The sequence below is a fragment of the Coenobita brevimanus genome, chromosome 13 (assembly GCF_032717465.1).
Source record: "Coenobita brevimanus isolate Jiangsu-jjx chromosome 13, ASM3271746v2, whole genome shotgun sequence".
Lineage (NCBI taxonomy): Eukaryota > Metazoa > Arthropoda > Malacostraca > Decapoda > Coenobitidae > Coenobita > Coenobita brevimanus.
In genome coordinates this window covers 9,617,702-9,630,446 of record NC_136966.1, presented here as the reverse complement: position 1 = coordinate 9,630,446, position 12,745 = coordinate 9,617,702, and the positions used below count along the sequence as shown (strand labels likewise).

General features: G+C 40.5%; 1 protein-coding gene across 1 annotated transcript in view; it reads right to left on the bottom strand.

Moving 5' to 3' along the window:
* Positions 1–12,446, bottom strand: part of crn (pre-mRNA splicing factor crn) — a 42,182-nt gene extending 29,736 nt beyond the window's left edge. The window contains exons 1-2 of the mRNA XM_080285148.1: positions 12,408–12,446; positions 2,165–2,415 (exon numbers count right to left, since the gene is read on the bottom strand). Coding sequence (XP_080141274.1) covers positions 2,165–2,415; positions 12,408–12,446 — 290 coding nt within the window. The remainder of the gene's footprint in view (positions 1–2,164; positions 2,416–12,407) is intronic.
* Positions 12,447–12,745: the final 299 nt, after the last annotated feature.

Below are 12,745 nucleotides of genomic sequence, written 5' to 3'. Positions count from 1 at the left end.
TGCAGATAACACAAAAGTGATGATATCGAGGGTTAGTGGCAGTACTGTCAAAGATGAGGGAGAGTGGTGATGTGCAGTCTGCCACAAGGGCGTGGGAAGTAATTCCATCTTGTGCAGTGTTTGTGATAAGTGGGTGCATAAGAGATGTGGTGATATCAGAGGTAGACTGCGAGATAATGCTGATTTTATGTTGGGGCGTGTGGCTAGGGTGAGAAGTTTGGAAGAAGTTCGGGCAGCTGTTGCCTCTCCTGACATTGAGAGGGTTCTCCCTCCATGCTAAGGGATCTCTGTATGCAGCATGTGGTAGAAGTGTAATGCTGTATGGCAGCGAGACCTGGGCAGTAAAGGATGAAGATATTCACGGGCTCAAACGTACAGAAGTGACAATAATTAAGTGGATGTGCAGTGCGTCCCACGTGCATGGCCTGGGGGGGCTGGGTTTACAATGGAAGAGTTGAGAGGTAGGATGAGACTGGAGTGTATTGGTGTTATGATGAGGAGTGGTAGATTGAGGCACTGTAGTTTGGGAATGTGGATAAGATGGAGGTAGATTGAGGTAGTTTGGGAATGTGGATAGGATGAGGGATGATAATTGGGTGCAAAAAGTGAGAAGTGTTAATGGTAGGGGTAGGGTTGTGAGAGGTAGGCCGAAAAAGACCTTGGACAAGGTCATTGAGTGTGACCTCAGGGATAGGGACTGATAAGGGAAGCTGACAGAGATCGAGCAGCCTGGAGAGCTGCCATTTGGTGACCAAGGCCGATGCATGCAAGCATGCTGGAGCCCACCCTACGGTGGGAAAGGAGGTCTGAATGATGATGATATATAAATACAGAATACTGTATATATATATATATATATATACTGTACATGAGTAAGTGATCAGTGGGCACATAGGACATGTAGTGGGATCAGTGACAGACTGTGAGTTAATGCTGATATCATGTGTGTGTGTCAGGGAGAGCATGTAGAGACTGTCAGGCATGAAACGACTGATATTGCTGATGAGTCACTTGTGTGGAAGAGTTTTGTTATTTGGGGGACATACTGTACTATGTACTGGAGGTGGAGCTGGAGCTAGCTCTGTGGCTAGCATAAGAAATGGTTAGAGGAAGCTGTTGCTTCTCCTGACAATCAGAAGGCTCTCCCTCCATGCTAAAGGATCTTTGTATGCAGCATGTGTTTGAAGTGTAATATTGTATGGTAGTAAGACCTGGGCAGTAAAGGAAGAGAATACTCATAGGCTCAAACACAGAGATATGACAATGAGTAGATGGATATGTAGTGCATCCTTGAATGCAAGGCCCAGGGGGGTGGCTAGGATTACAACTGAAGTGTTGAGGGAAAGGATGGGACTGGTAAAAAGCTCTGTTTTTTATATGATTAGTTTTAAAAGCAATTACATACTATAATATTGGACTACTGGTCAATATATTTTGTGCACCACATATCCTCATCTCAGTCATAATTTTTCCACCCCCCTTTTCCTTCCTTTCCCCAGCTCAACACAGTTTTTCATACAGGAAATGTTAAAATTATTACTTTCTCTTCAAATTATAGTAAACTATATAGAAATGTACCAGCACTAAATTAACTCTAACTAAAGGAGACATGATAGTTTTAAGCAATTGTGTCTACTGGATTACAGTGCATCTGGATTAGGGCTACAGTATATGCATGTGTCTCCATTGTACCATGCTGATAACCCTATAGGTACTGGGGTAGATTAGAGCTTGCAACTGCTGCTTCTATAATACAAACAGGTTGAGGTTCCAGACCTCCCTACACCAGTCTGAAAAATGCCCTTTGGCTTTGGGCATGAGGGTCAGCCACAAGAAACTCATCCTTTCCTCTCCCTTGCCAGAAGGGCAGGACTAATTCAACCTTGCACACTAACAGTTTATGGAATGCATAATCAACCTGTACTGAAACAAGTGAAAAGTGATTTGAGCAAGTTGAGATTCAAAACAAAAATCTCGAAAAATGTTACTACCCTAAGATTTCCATTAGAAATCCTTAACTTCTATAGCTTTTCTATAGCTCCAGATATGTTTTCTTCCATGTATGAAAACTATCCGATACAGTATTGATATTATCAATATTGTCTGCAACTGCATAACAAGGAAAAAAAAATCAATACACAATACAAATATCACAGCGAATTACCGAGCTCGTCGTATTTCTTGCTGTTCCTCCTCCCACTTTGCATATTTGATCCAGTTTGAAATATTGCCCCTATTTTTGCGGATGTTGTCCTCAAATGCTCGTCTCTTCTTAAGCCTGTACTCCTGAAGTTCCTCTGGGTCTGAGATCTTCTGGCGGGGTGGGGGCGGCACAATCTCTAACTCTCTCTCTTTGGCTTCCCTCAACAACTGCTCAGCAGTGATTTGTAACTCGGCAGGAGATTTGTCTTTCACCTGTTGCAAAGGAAGAACTTTAGAAACTGAACTAAAAAGGTACTGTAGAAGCTGTGCAGAAACTGTAATGACTAAAGATAATGATCTGTTCATATTCTCTGAGGAACATTCTTGCTGAAGGCCAACAAAATAATTCGCTACCCCTTTACTTTTTTAAAAGTCTCCACCGAGATTCTGGCATCTGGTTATGTATGGACAAGGGGAAGAGCCTTTGTATTAAATAGGTTACAATCTATCAGTGTTAAGCTGTTCATAATGATGGCATCTTCTTTGGTCTGGATCCCACTAGTGAACATATTCAGTTCAGGGTGAACCTCTCATTATGAAGGGGTCTGAATAACCCCATAATCTCTAACTACCTTGCCTTATTATGTCTACCCTGAAATAACAACATGGTGAAACCTAACCAAAGCTAACCTAATTTTAATGCACAAGCAAAAATGGACAGAGTGAAGAGCTGGAGAATCCTCTCCTCCTTACATTATTTAGCTACATTCCTAAGTACAAAATGAAGAATATTTTTGACAGAAAAGTCATTGAAAAGACTCACCTCCAAAGTTAGCCAGAAACATTAATATAAAAAAATAAAATAAATTAATAATAATAATAATAATGATAATAATAATAATAATAAAATATGAAATTATGAAAGATAAGGATATTATTATCCTCGTTTCAGCCCAGAATTAATCTATTATTTTGGGAGTTTTATATGTAGCTATTACCCCTGCAAACACCCACAGGTATTCTTCAATGACACTTTCGTTACAAATCAAACCCTGTAATAGCAGAAGCATTGTACTCGTAAATAAACATGGTTCCTCCCAAGCACTTGATAACATATGGTACTGCCTTTGCCACAGCTGTTAAAGCAGAAACATAGCTATCATAAATATGGTTCCTTCAAAGCACTTGATAACATACTGCCCTTTTTACTGCACATGCATTGTCTCTATGTCTGCAAATAAAGGTATGATTTACTTATTTATTTTGCAAGCCAATTTCGGTATGCACTGTGAAATAATTACAGCACGCCCCCATTATCCAATCTCCCTGTAATCAATAAATTGGCAAAATTATGTGAAATAGTTTGGACCATCTCTCTGTACTTGATGCATCAGTCCCACTGTAACAAGGTGGCACATGAAAAGCCCACCACATGCACCAATACACACTCAAGCCAAATGTCATTTGTCAGTGCCAAGATGGACACCGATGTCCAAAGCTTCTGTGCAAATCCCATAGCTTCCATCACCCCACCACTCCTGTGAACAGCACTCTCTCTCTCACTCTCTCTCTCTCTCTCTCTCTCTCATGTGTCTGCAGTAGTGATTGCATCTCTTGATCTCTTGTGTTTGTCATGTTTAGGATGCTGCTCCTGGTGAAGATGAAGTGAAGTGTCTGAGGATGAGCATCACCCTTGAAGTGAAGCTGGATATCATGAGGTGGCATCAAGGCAGCCACAGCACTAGTAGCATCGTTGGCAAACAACACTGGCCAAAGACTCACTCAAATCCCTCTGTCTCTCCACACTACTCTCCATCTTGCTCTACCTCGCCTGATACAGTTATGAACATTCCTGTGGATGAAAAGTGAGTGGCCAGGGACACCACCTGTCATTCTGCCTCAGGTGGGACTCATGATGATGACTTGGCCAGGATCTCGCAGCACTTGAGTTCAGTTACACTTGTTTGGGGTTTCTATTGTCTTACATCTACTCCACCTCTTTTACTACTCTTCTATCATACTGGTACAGTGAAAGAAAGTACTGTAGTCAAGTAAGGCATTAGAAGTGGTCTAGGAACCAGTCTAGAGGGTAGGATTTTCCCCCCCCCTCAATTTTGGGCGAGTTCCCCTTCAACTCGAACACAACCCCACTGAACTCATGTTGTAATTGCCCCAGCATGTGATAAATCATTACCCAATCTACTAACCATAACAAGGTTGTGCTGTATAATGATCAGCAGTGCAGGGGATGTGAATCCCCCTTGTTAGATTACACTACATGCACAGTGGCAAGGGCAGAACCATATGCATGGAAGGCACCATGTGCTATTTGCAAGTGCCAAAGTTCCGATATTAATATCTACCTATCTATCTACAGCCAAATGCCATAATCCCAAAAGTGGTGGCCGTTTGGCTTTGAGTTAGTTGTTTTACAGGGAGGGGCACTAACCCTTCACCAACCCACTTGTTGACACGTAAGGAACACATATCGGTTGGTGATATGGTTACTACCCAGCATTGTAAATGGTTTCCTGGCTTACAGGAAACCATTAGCTAAGCTTGTTACTCAATACAGAGCCACCTGAAAAGGAAACAAGAGTAATAAAAATTGACACAAGAGATGGGAGAAAGAAGAAGAGAGAGGAGGGCAGACACAGAAAAAGAATGATAAAAGTGAGGAAGACGTAGGCAGCACTACCGTTACTACTGATTTCAAATAAGTGTCCTAGAAGAACAGGTGTTTGTACTGGTGAGAGCTAACTACAGAACACCTCAAAAGTAATCAAATTGAGTCAGCTATGAGGTGAAATTTGGGTAATCCTTAAGGAGACAAAGGACCTATTTATTTTGCAGTTTTTTTTGTTTCTCCCCATCTTAGCCCTCATGGGAATCTTTGAGTATTTTCTTATAATTTCAAGCCTCAATATTTTTTTCATTTTTTTTTTAAATGGTGAAAATTGTTTTGCAAGCAGTGTTTGTTTATAATTCCTAACGGTGCTGAAGACACAACGCCATCTTGTGGGGTGCAAAGACTGACAAATGCCATTTTTTAATGAAATTACCCTTATCAGTACATAAAGCTAAAAAAAAATTTGTAACATAATCTAAATATATTATTTATTCTACCCTAACTTAACCTATTTTGTGCTAACCTGACCAAACTTATCAAACCTAACTACCGGTGATCCTTTACGTAATCATATTTTCCTTGTTTATTGATGGATCCTCCTCATACTCTAACACACATTTCTGTACACCTTTACAAAGTCACCAAATCAATTCAAAGGTAGGTAGACCTAAAAATAAAAAATAAAAATGAAGTGATCCTAAGTCTTTAAGGATTACTGAAATGAGAATTAGACATACCAAATTAAGTTATACAAACCAACAGGCATGACAGTTAGAAACAGTAATACATGTAACACCATACAGTACACAGTACAAAGTGGTGAGGGAAGAAAGTGTGTCAATTTAAAAACAAAACTCCTAACCATTTATCAGTAAGGTCTCTTAAATTAGGTTTCAAGAATATGACGTATTACAGTATTTCCACATTACATGACATGAACAGAAACTGAAATTCATAAGCTCACTCCACTGCTCTGCAATTCTAGGTAATTTCTATTCTTTAAACATGATGGAAAAGCTTTTTTATGTGCTTCATCAGTAAGAACTCAGAAGAGTTCCTCCAGCTCCTATCTTCTCCAATAAGATTAAGTTAGCTTATTTTAAAACATGCTATAACGGACAGAGACAGAGGCTAAAGAATCTCACCTCCTCCTTATTCCAGTAATACAGAAAAAAAAATCCACTCATTGCTTGAGGAGAATCTATCTATCTATCTAGTGCCAGACGCCTCAATCCCGTTTGGGGTGGCCACAAACAAATCGCCTCCAAGTCGCCCTGTCCCCTGCCATCTCACTGCCCTGCTCCCAACTCACACCCCCCTCTCTCATATACCTCTCCACCCCATCCCTCCATCTCATCCTCGGCCTCCCCCTCCCTCTTCCCCCCTCCACCTCTCTCACATACACTCTCTTCGTCAGTCTTTCACCCTCCATCCTCTCCACATGGCCAAACCACCTCAGTGTGTTCCTCATAACACTTCCTGTCACATCCACATCCACACCACAACGCTCCTTTATATCCTCATTTGTCAGCTTGTCTCTCCATGTGACTCCACAGGCTCCTCTTAAATAACTCATTTCCACTGCTCTCACTCTTGACTTGTGTCCTTCCAACAACGTCCAAGCTTCACTCCCGTACGTTAGAGTTGGTATCACAATACTGTCATGTAGTAACTTTTTCACTTCCATGCTCACTTCCCTGTTTCTCATCACTGCTTTCAAAGAACCAGCAACCTTTCTTCCCTGCTGTACCCTTTCATGCACTTCACCCTCCAAACCTCCATCCTTACTCATCACACTACCCAAGTGCTTAAACATACTCACATTTTCCAATTCCTCACCATCCAACCTCGCTGTACATTCACTGACTTCACCTCTCTCAAAGACCATCACTTTACTCTTCCCTACATTCACCTTTAGATTCTGTTTCTTACACACTCTCCCAAACTCATCCACCAAGCCTTGCAGCTCCCCTTCGTCTTCACTCAACAACACAGCATCATCTGCAAACAACAGTACAGGGAGTTTCCAAACACTATCCTCTCTCACCAGGGCCACTCCAACATCCACTACCCTCCCTTGCACCTCTTTTATTACCCCATCCATGTACAGATTGAACAACCATGGAGACATGACACATCCCTGTTTCAATCCAACTTTCAAAGAGAAAAATTCACTTAGTTCACCATCCACATGCACTGCAGCCTTCGCACCATCGTACATACTCTTCACAGCATTCAACAACTTCCCATCTACTCCATATATTCTTAACACTTTCCACAATCCTTGTCTATCCACCCTGTCATATGCTTTCTCCAAATCCATGAAAGCCGCATACAACTTCTTTCGCTTCTCTAGAAACTTTTCCACTAAAGATCTAAGAATGAATATCTGATCTACACAACCTCTTCCCTTCCTAAAGCCTCCCTGTTCTTCTCCAACTAATTTCTCTGTTCTTTCTCTAACTCTGTCAATAAGTATCCTACCATACACTTTTCCAATTATACTAAGAAGACAAATGCCCCTATGATTACCACACACTTCTTTTTCCCCTTTTCCTTTGTACAAGGGAATAATTATACCTGACTTCCAATCCTGCAGGACTCTACCTTCATCCCAGGCCAACCTGCACATCTTCCATATCCATTCTACTACTATCTCTCTCCCATGCTTCAGCATTTCACCACACACTCCATCAATTCCTGGGGCTTTCCCCGATTTAACTTTCTTCATTGCTTTCACAACTTCTATCCTACTGATTTCTTCCTGTCTTCTCACCTCTCTCCTTCTCCCAGCCATTCCCCAGCCACTTATACTCACATTACTTCCATCCTCTATGTTCAACAATTCCTTAAAGTGTTCTCTCCATCTGCAAACTTTTTCTCCCTTCTCCACTAGTAATCTACCATTGTTATCTTTCACTCCCCTGCTAACTTCATTTCCACCCTGTCTTACTCTTTTCACCTCTTTCCAGAACATTTTCTTACAGTCCCTCCACTTTACACTCAAATTTCTTCCAAATTCCTTATTTTCACAATTAAGAGAAAAAAAAAAGTTAGGAGAATGTGCCAAGAATTACCTTACATAAGCTAACAAGTTACCGTAATGGTGAGAATATTCATTTTGTGTCCATTAGTTCTGGGTCAGTCTGAAAATTTACCACACAAAACTGCCAGTATAAAAATGTATACTTGTGGATAATTCTTAAAATTTACCAAACAAAACTGCCAATGTAAATATGGCTAAATGTTTACTAAACCATAACACCAGATTCTTAAGAATAACGTGAATCAGTATATTGAACAGTTCTACATCAACTTTTTTCTGTGATGCTTCTTCTGCAAAAAAAAAAATAAATAACAGGGGTCTCTAAGTTGGTGTTAAGTCTTTTGAAACATTAACTCCAACCTAACTTTATTTTTTTCACTTAATTGTGAAAATAAACAGAAATAAATGAATTTCAAGCCATTTCCCTCATATACCGTAGGTCCGTGTCATTCAAGCCTAACCGAGACCAATTTCCAATCTTACTATCAAATGAGGTGGTACCTTGGATTGCCACCACCAGCAGGGTAGGGCTGGAGGCACAGGGTCCTCCCGGTCGTCATCAAGAGACTGTGCCGGCAGCAACTGTTGCTGTTTCCGGGAATGCTCGTCGGCCAAGAGGTGACGGTGCGGCCTTATTCTTTACCAACATCCGCGGCCTTACCACAAATCTAAACTCGGTTCATTTTTTCCTTCAGTCCATATCCCCTTTGGCCCTTTTCCTCACAGAACCACAAATCTCACCCTCTACCGATATATCTCCATTTTGTTTTCCCGGTTACCATCTCCTTACAAACTTTTGTAACAAGGGCGGCACCTGTTGTTATATCAAATCCCAATATGCAGTTGACACTATTTTAAACTTCACTTCATCCAGTTTTGATTACTCATTATATAAATTAAATTGCCAAAACATTACCAAATATATCTGTGTAGTTTATCGTTCCCCCAATGCTTCTTCAGAACCCAGTGTATTTGATTCCATATCCACTCAGTTGAGTAACCTTGACCTTGCCCTTGGCAATGAAATTACCATTTTGGGTGATTTTGACATACACAATGTTGAATGGTTATTGCATTCTGCCCGGACTGACAACGCTGGTCTAGAATGTGAGCTGTTTGCGGAATCGTTTAATCTCACCCAGTTGGTAAAGCAACCAACCAGAATACCTGATAATCCTGACCATAATGCCCATCTCTTGGATTTATTCTTGACAAATAATCCAGATCAATACAGGATAGAGGTACTGTCACCACTTGGATCCTCTGACCACAGTCTCATCAAAGCCTCATTAGTTAACCCTCCTACACCTCCCCATTCTGAACCTGTCAGGGTGACCCGATGGCACTTTGACAGGGCAGACTGGGATGGATTTAGAAATTATCTTGCTGATGTTCCATGGCAGTCTTTTTTCTCTAGTGATCCCAATTCTACCCAGTCCCACATTTGCAACTTAATACCAGCTGGTATGGATTTATTCATACCAAGTCAACAATTCACTAAAAGATCAAACTCTCCAAAATGGTTTGATGGCAATTGTGCCAGAGCAACAGCCCAAAAGTCATTAGCATATAACTCTTACTTAAAATCAAAAACATCTGAATCACTCTCCCAATTTAAAATTGCTAGAAATCATGCAAAAGCTGTATTAAATCTATCTAAATCAAACTTTCTTCAAAAGCAAGCATCAAAACTACTTAACAGCCCTAATGACAATAGAATATTCTGGTCAACTCTTAATTCTTTCAATAATAACTTTAACAAGTCATCTTCCATTCCCCCACTAAAATCTTCAGATGGCAATATTACAAATGACCCACATGGGAAAGCAGATATCTTTGCTAGTACCTTTGCCAGAAACTCTACCATAGATACCAGCCAGAATGTCTCAGTACTGGAACTTGATTCTCCCGAAATTGCCCCACTTAAAATACAGACAAGATACGTAAAATCCATCCTAGACAATTTACCTACCAACAAAGCTCCAGGCCCAGATGGAATTCCGCCAATTGTTTTGAAAAAGTGTTCCCCTGAACTTGCCTCTGTCCTAGCTAAATTATTCAGACTATGCATACGTACTTCTTTATTCCCAAATTCATGGAAAGAAGCCAATATCCACCCAGTTCCGAAGAAAGGATGTTCGTCTGACCCCTCCAATTACAGACCAATAGCTGTCACATCTTCTCTTGGTAAGGTATTTGAAACTTTAATTAATAAGCATATTGTTTAACATCTTGAATCCAACAACTTAATTAGTGATAGACAATACGGTTTTTGCCACAAAAGATCCACCATTGACATACTCAATCTCTTAACTCATACCATCCATCAATCAATTGATCTTTTTGGAGAAACTCATGCAGTAGCTCTTGATATCTCTAAAGCTTTCGACAGAGTATGGCACCGTTCCCTGCTGTCCAAACTCCCCTGCTATGGACTAACGTCTTTTGTGCCTTTGATTTCTTCCTATCTTAGTGACAGGAAAATAAGAGTAAAAGTAGATGATGTATATTCGAATTTCCACTCAATTAACGCCAGTGTGCCGCAGGGATCAGTTCTGGCGCCAACCCTATTTCTGGTTCATATTAATGATCTCTTATCTGTCACTCACAATCCCATTCACTCATATGCAGATGACTCAACACTACATAGTTCATTCACACTCAGACATCCATTTACAAAGTCTAATATCTCTACCTCTCAACTCAGTACTGCCATCTCCATAAATCAAGATCTAGCTACAATCAGTGAATGGGGACAAAACAACCTTGTCTCTTTTAATGCTAGTAAAACTAAATATATACAGTTTACTAATAGACAGATATTGCCAGATTCGTACAATACCTTCAGTGCTACTAATATTCCCATCTCCAAAAGTATTGAAATTCTTGGTGTCTCACTTAACAGTGCCCTCAGCTAGACCTCTCATGTCAGATCACTTGCTAAAACCGCCTCAAAGAAACTTGGATTATTGTACTGAGTCCGTAACTTCTTCGCCGATCAGCAGCTAGCTATAATTTATAAGAGTCATGTGCGCTCTCAGCTTGAATATTGCTCACCCTTGTGGAATGGTTGTGGAGAGGTTGCATTAAGACAACTAGACAAAATTCAGAATAAAGCTGTTAGAATCATTAACAACCCTGCCATTACATATAAAGTACCTCCTCTGCAAGTAAGAAGGAATGTTGCCTCCCTTGCATTATTTTACAGATATTTTTTTGGCAAATGCTCAGATGAAGTTGCGTCCATGATGCCACCTCTCTATGCCTTCCCTCGTGCTACACGGGCATCTGGTAGCGCTCATGACTGGAATGTCACTCAACCATATTGCAGAACTTCTGCCTATCAGAATTCTTTCATTCCCCGAACTGCATCTCTCTGGAACTCGCTTCCCCTGAGTTGTTTTCCTCCAAATTTCAACCCACAACTGTTCATGTCTAACTGTTACAGATATTTTATGAACAGAGGACACCAGTAATCTGGTGTATGGATTATTTATTTTTTTACCCATTTGTTTTTCCTTCCTCCGTTCTGTTATTTATTAAAAAAAAAAAAAAAAAAAAATCTTACCCAAAGTCATTGGTAGAGTCCATCTTGATTTCAGATTTGAATACACACGACATACCTACTTCTAGCCCTCTGATTGGGTGAATCAGAATCATAATGCATAAGTGAAAACAAAAGTATACCACCTATGACTATAATGCACCACCAAGTGCCCAAACAAAAACATCTTTTAAATGGACGAAATTAATTTTTTACCAAACAGGGGCAGCCTTTCCATACTTTCTACTGAAATGAGTCTTTCACTGGTTAAGCCATCGGTAATTATTATTCCTGGAATACCACAGCTAGTGAGGATGTTTATAAACTTCCCTCTGAAAGCTATATATAAAGATCTGTGTAAATATTCCACCAACGTCTGCCAGTAGCTGGCCATATTAAACGTTCGTAATGCGTATTGTTAACTTTGAAAACTGGCTGTTGCAAGTGAGTTTAGGTTGGCTTAGGTTTGGTTTGGTTAAATCATTAAGTTTCCCATAGCTTTGGCACAGGATACACTGACATGTCCAGTCAGAACGATGGTTGGTAAACAACACGGCCAGTCTAAGATCGTCGGTAAACATTGCCATGGGCAACCTGACTGCTTCCTTAAATAACCCAAAATAGGTATATATCATCTTTGCCAGTCACTTCTTGCAGTCACAATGGAACAGTAAACTATCTGTGTTGCTTATGTACCAGAATTATTTACCTTGAGATTGTGACTTTACTATAATATAGGTGGAATCACCACACTCGTTTGGTAAAGAATTACAGTGAAACATTAGCAAACCCCCAGCACTTGCACACATTAGACCCCACAATATCTCGCCTATTTTAAATTTGCAGAAGAAATGTCACAGAAGAAAGTTGACTCAGAACAGTAATGAACTGATTCATATTAATATTTCTTAGGAATCTGGTGTTATGGTTTTGTAAACATTACCCTAAAAATGTAGTAACTGAGAAGGCATAATTTTATACATTAACCAAGTGAGTCAATCCTACAATGTCACTGAGCAACCTCTACCAGTTATGGGTCAACCCACCTTTGCCACTTTGGGCATCTTCTGAGGTTTGCTTGCCATGGTGAATCTTCTGTGTGATCTGTCTTAATATGGGCGAAAGTTCCAACACGCACGCAAAATGCAAACGAATATGGGACAATTTGTCGTCACAATATTAACCATAGGTGCATCCCTTGTCTTGGTTTACAGTTTTCGGCTGTTGCTTCAGTCGTGTTTCCTCTTCAGGGTTTGAAGGGACTAGGCCAACACTTCGCCCCTTAGTCCTTGCAGCCCTAATTGAAGGCCACAAGGTCATAAATAAAAGACCTGGCCAGATTTCCGAACGAAATTTGACGGTCCGGGGCAGCCAGTGTGTGACA